Source organism: Colobus angolensis, unplaced genomic scaffold (assembly GCF_000951035.1).
Source record: "Colobus angolensis palliatus isolate OR3802 unplaced genomic scaffold, Cang.pa_1.0 Scaffold113, whole genome shotgun sequence".
NCBI classification, from domain to species: domain Eukaryota; kingdom Metazoa; phylum Chordata; class Mammalia; order Primates; family Cercopithecidae; genus Colobus; species Colobus angolensis.
This window is the reverse complement of record NW_012112364.1, coordinates 2772439-2790751: the sequence shown is the minus strand read 5'-3', so window position 1 is coordinate 2790751 and position 18313 is coordinate 2772439. Positions and strand designations below refer to the sequence as shown.

Here is an 18313-nt window from a genome sequence, read left to right as displayed (position 1 = left end):
TTTAATTGAGCGCTCAAAAAAGAAGAACTGTGTTCATTTACCATTATTAGGTCCAGGGGCTTAAACTGGCCATACAAAGAACTGGCCAGGGATCACCAGCGAGGGTGTTTTTGGGCAGTGGTTCCTATTCAAGGGGTTGTTGTGAGGATCGGTCAGATGATGGGGTGGAATGCTGAGCCGGCACCTGTCATCTGGCTGCACCTGCTACTGATGCTTTTAACATCTAGTTAGTGCTGAAGAAAAGGCCTCTTGGGTATGTTTACTATAGTGGTCACTCGCATATCAAAATTCATTGTGACAGTCAACTTGGATTTGATTGTAAGGGTGGAGATAAGATTTTTAGAGGACTGCCATGGCCCTTAAGCAGTGGACTTCAGCAGCCAGTGTTTGTAGACCAGGCACTTTGATATGCATTTTTGTTTGATCTTCACAGCAATCCTGTCAACAAGGTCAGAATCGTGAGTTAGTCTAGATTGTGAAATGATTATCTTGAAACCAAATCTCATATATATTATATAAATATAAATCATATATGTGTGTGTATATATATGTATGTATGTATAAATATATTTCTTTTTGCGATGAAGTCTTGCGCTGTCGCCCAGGCCGGAGTGAAGTGGCGTGATCCCAGCTCACTGCAACCTCCATCTCTCGAGTTCAAGCGATTCTCATGCGTCAGCCTCCTCAAGTAGCTGGGATTACAAGCGTGTGCCACCGTGCCTGGCTAATTTTTGTATTTTGAGTAAGGGCAGGGTTTCACCATGTTGGCCAGACTGGTCTCCAACTCCTGACCTCAAGTGATCTGCCCACCTCGGCCTCCCAAAATGCTGGGATTGTAGGCGTGAGCCACTGCGCCCAGTCAATTTTCTGTGTATTAATTCTGTGCTTCCCCTCAAATCACAGGGCTTCTCTATCCTAGTTGCCACTGTTTTTCACCCCAAAATTTGAAATTAGCATTTCTTTTTTCTTTTTCTTTTTCTTTTTTTTTTTGAGACGGAGTCTCACTCTGTCGCCTAGGCTGGAGTGCAGTGGCACTTTCTCGGCTTATTGTAAGCTCTGCCTCCCAGGTTCACGCCATTATCCTGCCTCAGCCTCCTGAGTAGCTGGGACTACAGGCTCCAGCCACCACGCCTGGCTAATTTTTTTGTATTTTTTTAGTAGAGACGGGGTTTCACTGTGTTAGCCAGGATGGTCTCGATCTCCTGACCTCGTGATCCGCCCCCTCAGCCTCCCAAAGTGCTGGGATTACAGGCGTGAGCCACTGCCCTCAGCCAAAATTAGCATTTCTATTAAAATAAAAGTGTTTTAAATTACCCGTTCTTAGCTTCTTTTCTGTGTTAATCTGAATGAAGGATTAATGGTATATATTTTCTGAAATCCTGTCTCTTGTTCTCTCTCTGTCAGGACACAGATATGTATTATATAGGAAACGACACTCCGGCCATGGCCAGGACATCAAACCTTAATGAAGAGCTTGGGCAGGTGAAAAAGCCTCTCTGGGAATTTTGGGAATGGTGACATGAGCATGAGGGGACATGAGTGTTAGCAGAAGAACCGTGGAGAGATTTTGCAAAAATGCCTCTCCATGAACATGGCTAGAACATCTGAAGAGCTATATAATACTTTTGAGTGTGCCATTAGATATAAGCATTACTCGGTTTTGTCTTGCTTTTTGAGACACAGCCATATCATATCACCCAGAAGTAATCTGCAAAAAAAAAAAAAAAAAAAAGTAATATAAAAAATACAGTGCAACATCATTTGGAACCCTTAAAACAGTATTATCAGGAGCAAATGACAGGGAAAACCATGGTTAAGATACTCAGATATTGAGTAACCCTTCAAAACGTGTTGGGGCCAATTTAAAGGACATGCATTTCTTGCATGTTCTGGATTTTGTCTCTGGAATATTCTAGGGAACAGTACCTTTTCCACCTTTACCCCTGAACTCCTCTTGCCTTTACTAAGTTCTGCTTTGCATTATGTCTGTGTCTGACATTGAAATTCCTGTAAGGAATAACCTCTTTTTAAATGTTTTAATTTAATTTAATTTCTTTTTTCAACTTTTATTTTAGATTCAGAGGGTACATGTGCAGGTGTTTTATGTGGGTGTATTATGTGATGCTGCGGTTTGGAGTATGAAGGATACCATCACTCAGACACCTGAGCCTAGCACCCAACAGCTTTTCAACGCTTTTCCCCAAGCCCGTCTAGTAGTCCCCAGTGTTAGTTGCTCCCGTGTTTATGTCCTTGAGTATGCAATGTTTAGCTCCCACTTAGTGAGTGAGAACATGCGGTATTTGGCTTTCTGTTCTTGCATTAATTCACTTCAGATAATGGTCTCCAGCTCCATGCATGTTGCTGCAAAGAACATGATTCAGTTTTTTTTTTTTCCTGGCTGTGTATTCCGTGGTGTATATGTACCACATTTTCTTTATCCAATCCACCGTTGATGGGCATCTAGGTGGAGTGCATGTCTTTGCTATTGTGAATAGTGCTGTGATAAACATGTGTCTTTTTGGTAGAGTGATTTGTGTTCTTTGGATATATATCCAGTAACAGGATTGCAGGTCAGATGGTAGTTCTGTATTAAGTTCTTTGAGAAATCTGCACACTGCTTTCCACAGTGGCTGAACTAATTTGCACTCCCACCAACAGTGGATAAGTGTTCCCTTTTCTGTGCAGCATTGCCAGCGTCTGTGGTTTTTTGACTATTTAATGATACCCATTCTGACTGGTGTGAGATGGTATCTCACTGCGGTTTCGAATTGTGCTTCTCTGGTGATTAGTGATGTGGAGCATTTTTTCATGTGTTTTTTGGCCACTTGTATGTTTCTTTGGAGAATGTCTGTTCGTGTCTTTTGCTCATTTTTTTAATGGGGTTGTTTGGTTTTTGCTGGTCCAGTTGTTTAAGTGGCTTATGGATTCTGGATGTGAGACCTTTGTCAGATGTATAGTGTGCAAATATGTTCTCCCATTCTGTAGGTTGTCTGTTTACTCTGTTGGTAGTTTCTTTTGCTGTCCAGAAGCTCTTTAGTTTAATTAGGTCCTACTTGTTGATTTTTGAGGACTAACCTCTTTTGAATGCCTTGCCGTTAAAGATTTTGGTTTCATTTCATACACCCTATTCAAACCCACCAGGAACCCTAAGGGGAGGGTGCTGTACCTTCATTTTCTAGAGAAGGAAAGGAGTAATTTATCAAAGGACACCTGGTTATTCAGCGTCAGATTGGGGACTTCAGGTTGTCTGTAGAGATCTGGCCTTCCCAGGCTTCCCTGCCTGGTGAAAGAACATTACCATGTTCCATCTCCCCTGCTCCTTAGTGTCCCTCTGTGAAAATGCAGGAGACATGGCTCATCCATCTGAGAGTTAGAAGAACTCCCTTATGGAGGTAGGCTTGCTTTCTTCGTTTTTCTTTCCTCAAGGATAGAGTGAATTCTGTGGTGGTTTTTGTGTATCATTTTTGAGTTTATTGCCAGAAAACTGAGGCTCAAATTTGTAGATTAAAATAGACCATTGTAGACAAAAAAAAGCAGGTGATTGTTTCTTTGATATTATTTTCCAAACCTACTTAATATTTGCTTTGTCTTTCCTTAAATTGTGTATATTCTATGAGTGCTCTTAAATTCTTAGTATAATAGGATGGATTGTTATTACAGAGAATGTCCTTGGCACAGAGCACAAATCCTCCCACTGCCTTTGGGGCTCTGGTCACATAGGGCTGGGTACAGCACCCAGAGCAGGCCTTGGACCTTGGGCTTTCAATCCTCATTGAATGGCTTTGTCATTTCCTTTGTTGGTAAAATCCTTCTCCTGTAAGAATCAGTGAGTTCTTGATGAGTATTGGGCTAAACTTGCCTCCTCTTTGAACTCTTCTCCAGTTTTCCAGGCTTGGATAGTCTGTCTTCGGTGTTCCCATAACAGTCATTCCAGACATAAATACAGTAACATAAGGGGTGTGAGTGATGTACTGTCCATTTCTCTCTGGGGACTTTGTGAGGGCGTGGGTGTGCCCTAGACAAGGTCTTTGGTTGTCTTTGTTAGTTTAGCACAGTGCACAGTATATAATTGTCTGCAGGTGTCATTGAACTGGACCTGAATAATTCAAGGATTGAAAGTACCCATGGATGCTTCAGTAATTCATCCTAATTGAGGGTATGGGGAACGTTTGCATGGGGAAGAAGTTTTGAGTTGGTACTTTAAGGACAAGTTAAAATTTAGTAGGCAAAGTGATAGCAAATCTTGATAAGCCCTTATTATAAAATGTTCATTTTTAATTTTTTTTTTTTTGAGACGAAGTTTCGCTCTTGTCGCCCAGGCTGGAGTGCAAGATTTGTTTATATCGTGATCTCAGCTCACTGCAACCTCTGCCTCTCGGGTTCAAGTGATTCTTCTGCCTCAGCCTCCTGAGTGGCCGGAATTGCAGGCACCTGCCACCATGCCCGGCTAATCTTTTTCGTATTTTTAGTAGAGATGGTGTTTTGCCATGTTGGCCTGGCTGGTCTCAAACTCCTGACCTCAGGTGATCCACCTGCCTTGGCATTCCAAAGTGCTGGGATTACAGGTGTGAGCCACCGCACCTGGCCTTTAATTTTTTATATGATATTTTAATTTTCTTAAGAATGCAGAAAGAATCCCTGCTAACTAAGAGGCAGATTCTACTAAATTTTCCATACCCCTAGACTTACTGCATGTAAAAATGTGTTTAAAGTATAAATTACCCCTAGGGTACTAATATTATATTTAGAGGTAGTATTTGACCTCTTTAGGAGCTTGAATACTTGAAGTCCCTTTGATCATTTTCAAAAAACTTCCCAGTGTATTTGTCTATATTATATTATTAAGAAAAATTACTGAGTAAGCAATTCATGTAATCAGTCCCTCTTCTGTACAACTGTAAACCACTGCTTCCCTAGACCCGTTCTCTGGGATCTCTGGAAGGTATCTAGCACTCAGCAAGTCCTGACGCCTCTTTGGAAGACTATTGAGAAACTGGAGATTCCTCTGGAGGCAATTCTGTTAATTCCTCTCCCTTGCTAATCCATGACATCATTTCTCAAATGTGACGTGTAGAGTGATAGTGCATATCAACCAGTAGTACATCATTCAGTCAGAGCTCTTATTGCAACTCCGTCTGCATATTTTGGTACACTTTGACTATATAATTAGTTATGGAAGAAGGTTTAAGTGATCAAACATTAAAGTATTAATATATTTTTTGTTACTAATTTGCTTGCTTTAAGGAAATCTACCCGTTTCATACAGGTTTTGAAAAATATAGACGGGAAGACTTCATTTGTTGATCTTTGCATCTCAGTACTTCCTGATGTATATTTCTTTTATTCTTTGATTTAGGTGAAATATCTCTTTTCTGACAAGACTGGAACACTTACGTGCAATATCATGAACTTCAAGAAGTGCAGCATTGCCGGAGTAACCTATGGGTCAGTGTTTATCACTTACTGAAAATTTACTTGTATCCTTTCAAGAAAGTAAGTTTATTTTTAGCCTCTTAGTCAAATATCTTGACTTTCTGATGTTTTGAAAGGATAAAGATCCTTTCAAAATAAAAAAAAAAATCTAAATCCTTTACAATAGATTTAGATATGTAGTTACTATGGAATGTGTTTATAGCTGAATGGATCCCAAATTAAACTCTGAACAGTTAAAACATGGTTTATTTCTGACGGGCGCAGTGGCTCACACCTGTAATCCCAGCACTTTGGGAGGCCGAGGCAGATGGATTGCCTGAGGTTGGAAGTTCGAGATCAGCCTGGCTAACATGATGAAACCCTGTCTCTACTAAAAATACAATATTAGCTGGGCATCATTGCATGCACCTGTAGTCCCAGCTACTCGGGAGGCTGAGGCAGGAAAATCGCTTAAACTCGGGAGGCAGGGGTTGCAGTGAGCTGGAATCACACCACTGCACTTCAACCTGGGTGACAGAGTGAGACTCCATCTCAAAACAAACAAACAACAACAACAACAACAAAAGTGGTTTATTTCTGCAAATATTAACTTGGTAAGAAGTCCCTGAGAATCTGTAAGTTTGTATATCTAATCTAAGAATTACACATTTACTCAGGTTTTGATCAGAATGTCTGCCTTTTGATCACAGTTTTGTGACCACTCTCTTTTCCCTTTCTTTGGCAGTCACTTCCCAGAATTGGCAAGAGAGCCGTCCTCAGATGACTTTTGGTAAGTAGATTCTAGCACTTCTTGACACTTTAGTGGAAAAGCCTTTGGAATAATTTTTATTTATTTATTTACATTTTTAGAGACAGCCTCACTCTATTGTGCAGTGATGGAGTGCAGTGATACAGTCATAGCTCACTGTAGTCGTGAACTCCTGGATTCAAGTGATCCTCCTGCCTCAGCCTCCTGCGTAACTAAAACTACAGGCAGGCACCACCAAGGCTGACTAACTTTGTAATTTTTTGTAGAAATGAGGTCTCACTCTGTTGCCCAGGCTGGTCGCAAACTCCTGGCCTCAAGCTGTGCTCCCGCTGTGTCTTCCCAACGTGCTGGGATTACACGTGTGAGAAACCAGGCTCGCCCTGGAATAATTTTATTAGCATTTCTCACCTGCCTATTTTTTTATGTAAATGTTGCATGTATGTTATTTTGAAAGAAAACCAGATAAAATTTAAGGATGAACATGGTTTGAAAAGTCTGGGGATACTACAGGACTTTCACCAAAAAATCGACTGCCCTTGGTTCAGTACTTCACACTCATTCCCTGTTCCCTGGAGGCAGTCAACCTCAGTGCTTTTGCTTTTCTAAAAATTTTATTTTTATATTTCAAGGTAATGTTTATATTAATTTTTAAATTAAAGACATTTAGGCTAGGCGCAGTGGCTCATACTTGTAATCCCAGCACTTTGGGAGGCCAAGGCAGGCAGATCACTTGAGGTCAGGAGTTCAAGACCAGCCTGGCAAACATGATGAAACCCTGTCTCTATTAAAAATACAAAAATTAGCTGGGTGTGGTGGTAGGCGCCTGTAATCCTAGTTACTCAGGAGGCTAAGGCAGGAGAATCAGTTGAACCCAGGAGGCAGAGGTTGCAGTGAGCCAAGATCGTGCCACTGCACTCCAGCCTGAGTGTCAGAGCGAGATTCTGTCTCAAAAAAAAAAAAAAAAAGACAAAGAAATTAAAAACATTTAGACATTGTTCTACTTTTTACAGTGGATGGTGAGAGTTTATCTCCTACTCTTGCTCTGCCCCCTTTGGAAGCATTTCAGATTTTCTGTACCTCCTCAGGCATATGCCATTTCAACCATGAAGCTTTGGGCAGGTTTTTAAATTTTTCCTTTTTTTTTTTTTTGAGATGGAGTCTCTCTGTCACCCAGGCTGGAGTGCAGTGGTGTCGTCTCAGCTCACTGCAAGCTCTGCCTCCTGGGTTCACGTCATTCTCCTGCCTCAGCCTCCCGAGTAGCTGGGATTACAGGCGTCTGCCACCTCGCCCGGCTAATTTTTTGTATTTTTAGTAGAAATGGGGTTTCACCGTGTTAGCCAGGATGGTCTTGATCTCCTGACCTTGTGATCTGCCCGCCTCGGCCTCCCAAAGTGAATTTTTTCCATTATTTTGGGCATTCAGTGGACCACTAGTGAGCCATTTCTGTCTCTGAATTTCCTCTTCTTGATTCTCAGCATTGTCTTTGTATTATTTCTATGATAATTTTCCTCCTCTCCAGCTTCCCTGTTCCCTCTGCATCTCTTGATAGTCAGATATTGAATCTCTTGGGTTGATCCTCCAATGTTGTTATCGTTCTCTCTCATTTTCCATATTTGTTTTTTGTTTTACTTCCTGGTATTTTTTTCACCTTGATCTTCTATCCTTTTGTCATGAGTTTTTCGTATGATCTCACTTTCGGTTTTCGAAAGCATTCCCCGACGCTGCTTTTGCATTCCGTGTTTTCTCTGCTCTCCTCTCCCACCCTCCCTACCGCTCACCCGTGGTGTTTTGATTTATTTTCTATAGGCTTTCTTCAAAAACCTGGTGATCATTAGCTGTGTGCTCATATATTTTTATTTCTTTTTGTGTAAAATATGTGTAACATAATATTTATCATTCGACTCTTTTAAATGTACAATTCAGTTGCACTAAGTATATTCATAGTGTTTTGCAGCCATCCGCACCATTCATTTCTAGAACTTTTTCATCTGAAACCCTATCTATTCAACAAACATTCTTCATTGCTGCCTGCCTCCAGACCCTAGTAACCACCATTCTGTTTTCCGTCTCTATGATTTTGCCTGTTCTAGGTACCTCACGCAAGTGAAATGCTACAGTATTTGTGTGTTTGTTTGGCGTATTTCCCTTAGCATGTCTGCAGAGTTCATCCATGTTGTAGAATGTGTCAGAATCTTTTCCCTTTGGAAGGCTGAGTAATGTTCGATTGCATGTATATGCCACGTGTTGTTTGTCCCGTCATCTGTTCATGGGCATTTGTGTCACTTCCACCTTTTGGCTACTGTGAATAATGCTGCTGTGAACATTGACATACGGGTATCTGTTTCAGTCCCCCCTTTCCATTCTTGGGGGTATATACCTAAACATGGAATCACTGGGTCATATGGTAATTCTGTGTTTAACTTTTTGAGGAAAAACCTTGCTGTTTTCCATAGCAGAGCCACCATTTGACATTCCTGCCAGCAATACACAAGGGTTTCACTTTCTCCACATCCTTGCCAACACATGATTTTTCAGGTTTTGTTTGTTTTATAATAGCCATCCTAATGGGTATGAAGTGGTACCTTATTGTAGTTTTGATTTCTGTTTCCTTTATAAAGAGTGATGCTGTCGGTCTGCATGTGTTTTAAAGCTTATACACAAGAAACCTGATTGCTAGGGCTGTGTGTGGAGTGGGGACCCTGTGGCTGATGACTGATTGCCTTCCCGGAGAATGATCAGCCAGGACCCATGATTGTATTAAGGGATCCCTGGATGTCAGTGTCTGTGGGTCTTTCTTGTCAGCCAGTCAGCTTTCTTTTCATAAAAAGAACTTTCTAGTTTCCTGCCAAGGGCTATAAATTTGGTGTAACTGTTTTGGAAGCTGTGTGGAGGCAGCGGACCAGTGATTGTACCTTTCAGCATGTATAGAATTTCATTTAAAACGTTGTTTTGGGAGGTTGCCCCAGCCTATCCACATGTGTGCCCAGTGTCCCTGGGCTCAGGACTACTCTGGTTTAATTTCTGTAAAAGATAAGCTTTTTTTTTTTTTTTTTTTCTGGCTGTGGAAGGTTCAGTTGTCTGGCTGCATGGGATGTGAGAGGATTCTTGAAGTGTTTCACAAGTGGACTTGGAAGCTGTGCTGTCTTTCTCCTTCCCTGTACCTCACAGGTGCCTTGTACTGCCATTTGTTCCACCTTCCCAGCACTCTTTTGAGGTCATCAGCTTGCATTATAGGTGCTCCCCCCTGCAAGCTGTTGGTTGCTGTTTTCTGTGCTGTACTACACTCTGATACCTATTTCGAGTTAAGCCTGACATACACTCTGCTGTCATGTCTTCTTTCATTGTCTTTGTCTTGACAATGATGAAATTTCAGGAGGGGGCCAGATGCAGTGGCTCATGCCTGTAATCCCAGCACTTTGGGAGGCCGAGGCAGGTGGCTCACATGAGGTCAGGAGTTTGAAACCAGCCTGACCAACATGGCAAAACCCTGTCTCTGCTAAAAATACAAAATTAGCCAGGTGTGGTGGTGGGCATCTGTAATCCCGGCTCCTTGGGAGACTGAGGCAGGAGAATTGCTTGAACGTGCAAGGTGGAGGCTGCAGTGAGCCGAGATCACGCCATTGCACTCCAGCCTGGGCAACAAGAGTGAAACTTCATTGCAAAAAAAAAAAAAAATTCAGGAGGGAGTGGAGATAAATGAATATACAGTTGGTTCTTCACATTTTCTTCAGTGTGATAGCTCACAGCCAGCATATCGTTTCCTTTCTTCTAATTATTTGTTGTCTTCCCTCTCCTACATATGAGCTCTGGCCATCAATGGTTGCATGTATACAGTGCAGTACTTCCTCTTGTTTTGTTTGCTTTGAGCGGACACCCTTGGAAGTTCTCTCTGGTAGAAGTGACTCAGGGGCCAACTGAAATGACAGTCATAGTCTTGATCCATGGCTTGTTTCTTCTCCTTGTAACTATTGTTCCTTGTAACTGTTGTTCTTTACAGTAATTCGTGAAATATTTTATTTATAGTAAACTCCAGGATTAATTGTTTTCAGTTTTGAAATAATAATACAGAATTCCAAGCCTTTGGAAGTTTCATGCGAATTCCTACAGGACTTTAGGTATGGTTCTTCTGGAAGGCAGGTTCCTTCCAGGTTGGGGTTAACTTAACAGAAACTTTTCAATTGGATACATTTTCTCTGTTCTCTCTTACAGTCGGATGCCTCCTCCCTGTAGTGATTCCTGTGACTTTGATGACCCCAGGCTGTTGAAGAACATTGAGGATCGCCATGTAAGTGCTCTGTTGTACTTTGAAGACAGCAAACAGCTTACTATGCACCTTTCTTGTAGATATGCATGTAGTATTTTGCAAGTTGCAGTTTTAGAGGCCGGGAAAAGTCTCAGTTTGATGGTGGAAGTCCTTCTGAGAAGTGATCTGAGATGCTTTGTGGTGAACACTGTGCATGAATTAGTGTATTTAAATACATGATGCCTTTGTAAAGTAGCACACCAAGATCAAGACAAGCCTTACCACAGAATTCTGTAACAGTTCCAATTGCTGTTGCTTTGTAAGATTTCTGCAGTACTATTTCGTCACAGTTGTGAATCTAAGAGGCCAAGTGTAATTGCATGTCCTTCGACTAGGATACTTTAGGAAACAAAAGTAAGATATATATAATAACAGGTAGCATTTATTGCATTCTACTGTGTGCCAGGCAACTAACATATATTTCCTTCAACATTTTAGTCAACGTCTGAATCACATCTGGGAGGTGACAAGGAAGTTAAATAAAAGATTAAATTGGCAAATAGTTGCCCAGCACATAAATGTAGAAATGAGCCTTAAACCTCAGTCTGTTAGATTTTTAACTATGACATCACACCGCTTCAAATCAGTATTAACTGTAGAATCACATCAATTCACTGTTATTTTATTTATGTATGTATGTATTTTTAATTTTTCTATAAGTTATTGGGGAACAGGTGGTATTTGGTTACATGAGTAAGTTCTTTAGTGGTGATTTGTGGGATTTTGGTGCACCCATCACCTGAGCAGTATACACTGCACCGTATTTGTAGTCTTTTATCCCTCGCCTCCCTCTCACCTTTCCCCCAAAGTCCCCATAGTCCGCTGTGTCATTCTTATGCCTTTGCGTCCTCATAGCTTAGCTCCCACGTATCAGTGAGAACACATGATGTTTGGTTTTCCATTCCTGAGTTACTTCACTTAGAATAATAGTTTCCAGTCTCATCCAGGTCACTGCAAATGCTGTTAATTTGTTCCTTTTTATGGCTAAGAGGTATTCCATCATCTCTGTGTATGTGTGTGTGTGTGTATATATGTATGTATTATATATGTATATATCATAATTTCTTTATCCACTCATTGATTGATGGGCATTTGGGTTGGTTCCACAATACACAGTTGTGAATTTTACTGCTATAAACATGTGTGCAAGTATTTTTTCCTCTGGGAAGATACCTAGTAGTGGGATTGCTGGATCGAATGGTAGTTCTACTTTTAGTTCTTTAAGGAATATCCACACTGTTTTCCATAGTGGCTGTTCTGGTTTACACTCGCACCTGCAGTGTGGAAGTGTTTCCTGATCACCGCATCCATGCCAGCATCTACTGTTTTTGAGTTTTTGAGTATGGCCATTCTTGCAGGAGTGAGGTGGTGTCGCATTGTGGTTTTCATTCACATTTCCCTGATCATTCGTGATGCTGAGCATTTTGTCATATGTTTGTTGGCCATTGTATATCTTCTTTTAAGAATTGTCGACTCATTTTCTTAGCCCACTTTTTGGTGGGATTGTTTGTTTTTCTTTCTTACTAATTTGTTTGAGTTTGTTGTAGTTTCTGGATATTAGTCCTTTGTCAGATGTATAGATTGTGAAGATTTTCTCCCACTCTGTGGGTTGTCTGTTTACTCTGCTGACTGTTCCTTTTGCTGTGCAAAAACTCTTTAGTTTAATTAGGTCCCAGCTGTTTATCTTTGTTTTTATTGCATTTGCTTTTGGATTCTTGGTCATGAAATCCTTGCCTAAGCCAATGTCTAGAAGGGTAATTCACTGTTATTTTAAAGGCTACTCTGAAAAATGCCAACTTAGAAAATTATTCACTGATCAAAGCATTTCACAACTAGTTAAGTCAGTATAAATTAGATATCATATGTTTTTTTTTTCTGAAAAAATCTCTAGATTTAAAATTAGGTAAACATGAGCAAAATTAAAACTTTATCTTTCCAAATTTCTGAAATTTTAGGAGACAGATATATTTAAGATTTTTCTAAGTTTTCATGAGGAAATCCTACTTTCCTGTATCACAGTTAGTACCCATTTGTTGCCAGCACTTCTGAAATGTGGGTGTATATGGCTTGCACACCCACAGGCTGTGATGCTGCTATCCCCACTCAGTTCTTGGTGAGGCTGGTGAAGTGGTCCAAGCCCACAGAGGATGCTGCTGGAGTCTATGTTCTGTTTCAGTCACAGACAGCTACAGAATTGTTTCTTGGATTCTGATCTTAGAGGTAGATCCAGCTACTAGGCTAGAGGTTCTCCAAGCAGAAGAGTGGCGCCTCTGAAGAATTGTCTCTGCAGGAAGGTGGTTTTAATCAAAGATGTCAAAGAAACAAGTGTACTTTGAGCACTCGAGAGGAAATCAGTGTTTTCAAATAGTATTCAGGTCGAGGGTAACCACACAGGTGGGCAACTGAATATATCTGTTCGAGTTGGGATGGTGAATGGAAAAGGAGAAAGTGGAACGGTGACACAGGAGCTCCGGAGACTGCTCTTGGTCCAGTTTCACGAGTTTGCTTTCCTAGATCAACAAGGAGAAAGTAGCAAAGGAAATAAGATGAGCACAGTGTATCGAACATCACAGAATTCCAGTATTGGGCTACGAATAGCAGCAAACTGTTGGATCCCCATTTACATCAGAGACTCATTTATTTATTCACTCATTTCGCAAACAGTTTCAGGACCTCATTTCTATGAAATACCTTGCTGTCGGTGCTAGGGGAAGAGATGAATGAAAAATACCCAAGGGATTCCTGTTCACTGGGGAAGCAGACGTGGGAAATTCTCAGGAGTCATAGTACGCTTTTGCAGGATAGGTAAGGTGCAACTGAGGAGGTGATTTTGGTTTGTGTAGACAGAGAGGAATCCCATTCTCTGTGGTGACTGTCATGGCTACCATCACTGTTGACATGTGAGCAGTGCGGCCACCCACACAGAATGGTATTTGCACTGACATAAAGGTGGGATGCCGTAGAAACCCAGTGGCCTGAGGCAAATCTTTACTTCTTTGGGGGCCCCCTACATGCTTCTGGGATCCTAGCGTTTGAAAGATTTCAATGCCTGGCTCAGTTAATTTCTGACTCTCACTGGTGTTCTCTCCGAAGCTGGCCCGGGACTGGTGTTCTGGGTCCCTGTGCGGTTTTGGGGGTTTGACTGTCCATCCCACACTCTTCGTGAGCCTGTCCTCCATTGACGTTTGAATGGAGATCTGAGCACAGCTACTACCTCTCCCATTGCCTTCCCCTGCCCACTGCTTTTTTCCTGACTCCTCCTTGGTGGCCGTGGTGACTGGAAAGCACTTTAGGAAGAAATCCTACTGTTTATATAAGTTAGTGATCTTTCTTCTTCTTTCCTTTCCTCCTCATCGTCTGCCCTCCTGAGCCAAAGTTCCTTTTAGTTTGGTGGAAAAGTCATTGAGAGTAGGGACAGGTGCAACCCCTGTGAAAAGGAAGCCCTGCCGTGGGGACGTTGTGATGACCATCCGAACACAGAGACTTCAAGGGCAATTTAATAATCTGGATACTCACAGATTTCAGTACAGGCATAATGAGGAATTGATTGATTGGTTTGGGAATTTATTTTCTAATTTTTAGTAAAAGCCTTCTAGCCTATGTGTACCATTTTTTTTTTTTTTTGAGACGGAGCCTCGCTCTGTTGCCCAGGCTGGAGTGCAGTGGCCGGATCTCAGCTCACTGCAAGCTCCGCCTCCCTGGTTTGTGCCATGCCTCAGCCTCCCGAGTAGCTGGGACTACAGGCGCCCGCCACCTCGCCCGGCTAGTTTTTTTTTTTTTGTATTTCTAGTAGAGACGGGGTTTCACCGTGTTAGCCAGGAAGGTCTTGATCTCCTGACCTCGTGATCCGCCCATCTTGGCCTCCCAAAGTGCTGGGATTACAGGCTTGAGCCACCATGCCCGGCCTTTTGTGTACCATTTTTAAGCTTTCTTGGATCCTTGAGGCCTTCTGAGGTACCCTTCATCTTAGCTACTGTGTTAACTAAACTCTTTGACATTTAACTTCTAGCTCCACCATAATAATGAAGACCATAGAATAGGCTTCAATATTTTTCTTTGGGGAGATGTGGGGTTGAATTAAATGTACCCATTGGATGTTTTTAAGCAGTTTAAAACCAGGGCCTATTAGATTACTTGTTCATTTTGTGAAAATATGTTTGTGGAGAGGGAAGAAGTATTTGAGGATTTGTGGCTGCACATGCCCCACATTCTCATCTATATTGTCTTGGGACTATTGACTAAAATGAAAGCATTTGGTCCAAGAAAACCCTTACTTTCCTTCCAAGGGAATACTTGCATTTGCTACAGAATTTTCTCTTTTGCTATATCATCATTTCAAATTTTCTGGGTCCTTTAGGACTGTGTTAAGCTTTGTGTGGGCTGATAGCCAAGATGGAATTTGGCTCTTAGAGAATCAACCTGTGAGAAATTTCGGGGGACAGTTTATGCAACCACCTGCTTACATTGCTAACCCAGTGTGTGGGATAAATTTCCAAAGGTTCACAAGGAAGAAGATATAACTTTCTGTTGAATCATTATGCCTAAGACTTCTGAGCTTGAGTCTTCAAGAAGAAATCATTTGTATATGTATATGATTTGGATAATTTTTAGCTGCAATTTCGCTTGCAAAACAATTCAGACATGTATCATTTTCTGCTATCTTAAATTCACCAAATAAATAGAAAATATTCATTTCTAGATATATAGCATATTGCAAGCTGTTAACTGAAGGAAAAACATTGTATGATTCTGTTTCTATGAGGTACATACAATAGGGAAATTCATAGACACAGAAAACAAAATAGAGGTTACTGGGGAGTAGAGAGAAGAGAGAATGGAGAGTTATTGTTTAATGGGTATAGAGTTTCTGCTGGGGAAGATGAAGTTTTGTTTATAGATAGTGGTGATGGCTGTGGAGCATTGTTGAATGTATTTAAAATGTCATTGAATTTTATACTTACAAATGGTTAAATGATAGATATTACATGTATAGTTTACCACAATACAAATTTTTAACATCTAAGAAGATACACACACACAACACACACATACACACATGACTATAAGCATCCATAGGCTTCAGATTAATTTTGTCTCTTCTCCCTAATTTATTATAGAATGCAATAGGAAGAAAACCAATGATAGGTTAATTTTATTTTAGGATTAAAAAAAGATCTTCATGGATTTTGCCTGGCTTACCACTTGAGGTAGAAGGCTCTATTTGTGTGTGCAATTCTTTATAACTCTTAGAAAATATTTCACTACTAGGTTTACTTATTTGTAAAATCTAAGACCCTTTTTATGTTGTTTCATTATGGGACAAGATTATGTTCAGAATTGGATAGTTCTCAGGTATAGGGGAAGGCAACCTTGAAATGAAGCTGAATTCTCACAGAAAGCGCTTTTGGGGAAAATTTCTTACCATTTTTGCAACTCAGGCCTTGAGGAATGTGTAAATTCCTTAAGCTCCTGACTTCACTGAACTATAATTTAATGTGCCTTTTCTTTTCATGATAAGAAGTAGCCATGTGAATGGTTGTGACTTGATTCCATGAAATTTCTCTTAAGTCACATTCATAAGACAGAGAAGAAACTAAAAATATTCTTGTGGAAGTTGTCATTCATTTATGACTGAAAAAAAGAAAACTATAAAAAGGAAGCACATAGCTGCTTCCTTCATATGATGATATAAATCGATCTCAATTTTATAGCCAGTTGCCTATTTAAAAGGGATGCATTAGAGACACTGATGTTAAAATAACACCAGGAAAAGGCAGCTTGGTTATCACCCTGCCTTGAACATAATTCTGGAAGTGCTAGCTCATGCAGACAGGTGAAAATTGAAAGTTTATATATTGGGAGGAAAAGGGAAAACTTCTCATTTGTGGGTGATACAATTGTCGACATTGAAAACCTAGGATAGTCAACGGCAATTCAGAGAACTAGTAGGAGCTCAGTGACCATTGGATATTAACTTACAAAAATCAACGTTTCTGCTTACATCCCAACAAGAAACTACTGTAAAATGTAATGGGAATAAGATTCCATTCATAATATAAAAGGCAATAGATAAAATGCCTTACACAGTACTTCATGTACAGTGGTCACCAAAATAATTTTTGAGCAAATAATTAAGAGACATATGCTAGGTCTTACATTTAGAATATTTAGAAGCTTTTAATACATAGGAAGACACACTGTTTTCTTAGATGGGAAGACAGCATTATTTTCCCACTAGTTATAAAAGTGCTCTAATACCAATAAAAAAGTGTACGTTTTTTCCCAGAGAGAATAAGAGAATTTTATTAAATACATATCCAGGGCAATTCGGGTTTTTGTTGCTGTTCAAGAGTAATGGGCGAGAGATGCACTGCTTTACAGGTGTTGAGAGATTATAAACTTAAAGAATGGACACTGCATAGAACAGATGTTGGGGAAGGGGATGGGAGCCTGGAGATGGAAGCATCTTCTGTTTATGGGGCCTAAGGTACAGCAGTGGGGGAGGCAGAACACACGCTTCTGGAGGATCTTGCGGGAGTGAGGTGGCAGCAGGTGGGTGAAGCAGAAGCACAGGGGAGGTGGAAGCAGAGGGGCGAGTGGAAGCACGTGGTGAAGTGGGAGCACATGGAGGGGTGGAAGCACTTGGGCAAATGGAAGCATATGGGTAAGTGGAAGCACTTGGGCAAATGGAAGCACATGGGTAAATGGAAGCACTTGGGCAAATGGAAGCACGTGGGTAAATGGAAGCACGTGGGCAAATGGAAGCACATGGGTAAATGGAAGCGCATGGGTAAATGGAAGCACGTGGACAAATGGAAGCACATGGGTAAATGGAAGCACGTGGGCAAGGCCGAGGCTCCTGGGCAGGCAGGGTGTGCTGAGGTACAGGAAGGCTCTTCCTCTTTTCTCTCCCTGTCTCTGGAGCTACAGCGCAGGAGCTGCATTCCAAGAGAAACCCAGGGATTAGTGCGCGCGAGAACCGGCTTGGGGACTCCAGAGCGGTAGGAGGGGGCTCTGAGGTCCGCATTAAGGACCTCTACCCTGTCCTGCAGGGAGCAGCAGGATGACCGGATGTTAGGCGGGGATCTGCTTGTGCGCGCCCTGGTGCCTGTTGAAGGTGTTGTGACTGACACTAATCCCGCCTCACGTTTGCAGCCCACAGCCCCCTGCATTCAGGAGTTCCTCACCCTCCTGGCCGTGTGCCACACGGTGGTTCCTGAGAAGGATGGAGATAACATCATCTACCAGGCCTCGTCCCCAGGTGAGGGTTCTGGCCGGGTGCCCGCTGCTGGCCCCTTCTCAGGAGACCTGGGTGTTGCAGTTATTCTCGGAGATGCTGCCATGTAGGCCGCCGCATAGACCCAGCTGTCTTCTGTTGGCCTCGTGCTGAGGCCAGGCTGTGGCTACAGGTGCAAAGCCGTAGAGAGCCCGGGGTGGGCTCTCCTGATTCTCATAACCCCTTTTTAACAGCAAAGGGAGGACCCCGGTTATGTTGCGTTTCCCGGCAGAGGTGATTGGGCTTGACAGAGCTCTGAAGAAAAACAGAGCTGGCTTCTTCCTCATCCTCCCCACCTCACAGATTTTCCACCTGCTGGGGAAGCTGTGCATGGGGGTTCTCTTTACCCACTTCCTGGGGCTTGGGAATCCCACAGCACAACTAAAATACCGCCGTGCTCAGAGATGTTTGGTGGGAGTCGTGGGACTATTACTTATGTTTATTGGAGAGAACTTGATCCCAAGCGAGAGTAGCAAGAATAGAAATCATTCTTGTCCTGGTGAATTAGCATAGATCCAAGCCCTCCACCTAACAGAAGTGCTCATTTCGGAAC

General features: G+C 41.8%; 1 protein-coding gene across 1 annotated transcript in view; it reads left to right on the top strand.

The window, feature by feature from the left end:
- Positions 1-18313, top strand: part of ATP8A2 (ATPase, aminophospholipid transporter, class I, type 8A, member 2) — a 560732-nt gene that overhangs the window by 83146 nt on the left and 459273 nt on the right. Inside the window, 5 exon segments of the mRNA XM_011958629.1 lie at positions 1405-1482; positions 5357-5445; positions 6158-6202; positions 10391-10466; positions 17640-17745. Coding sequence (XP_011814019.1) covers positions 1405-1482; positions 5357-5445; positions 6158-6202; positions 10391-10466; positions 17640-17745 — 394 coding nt within the window.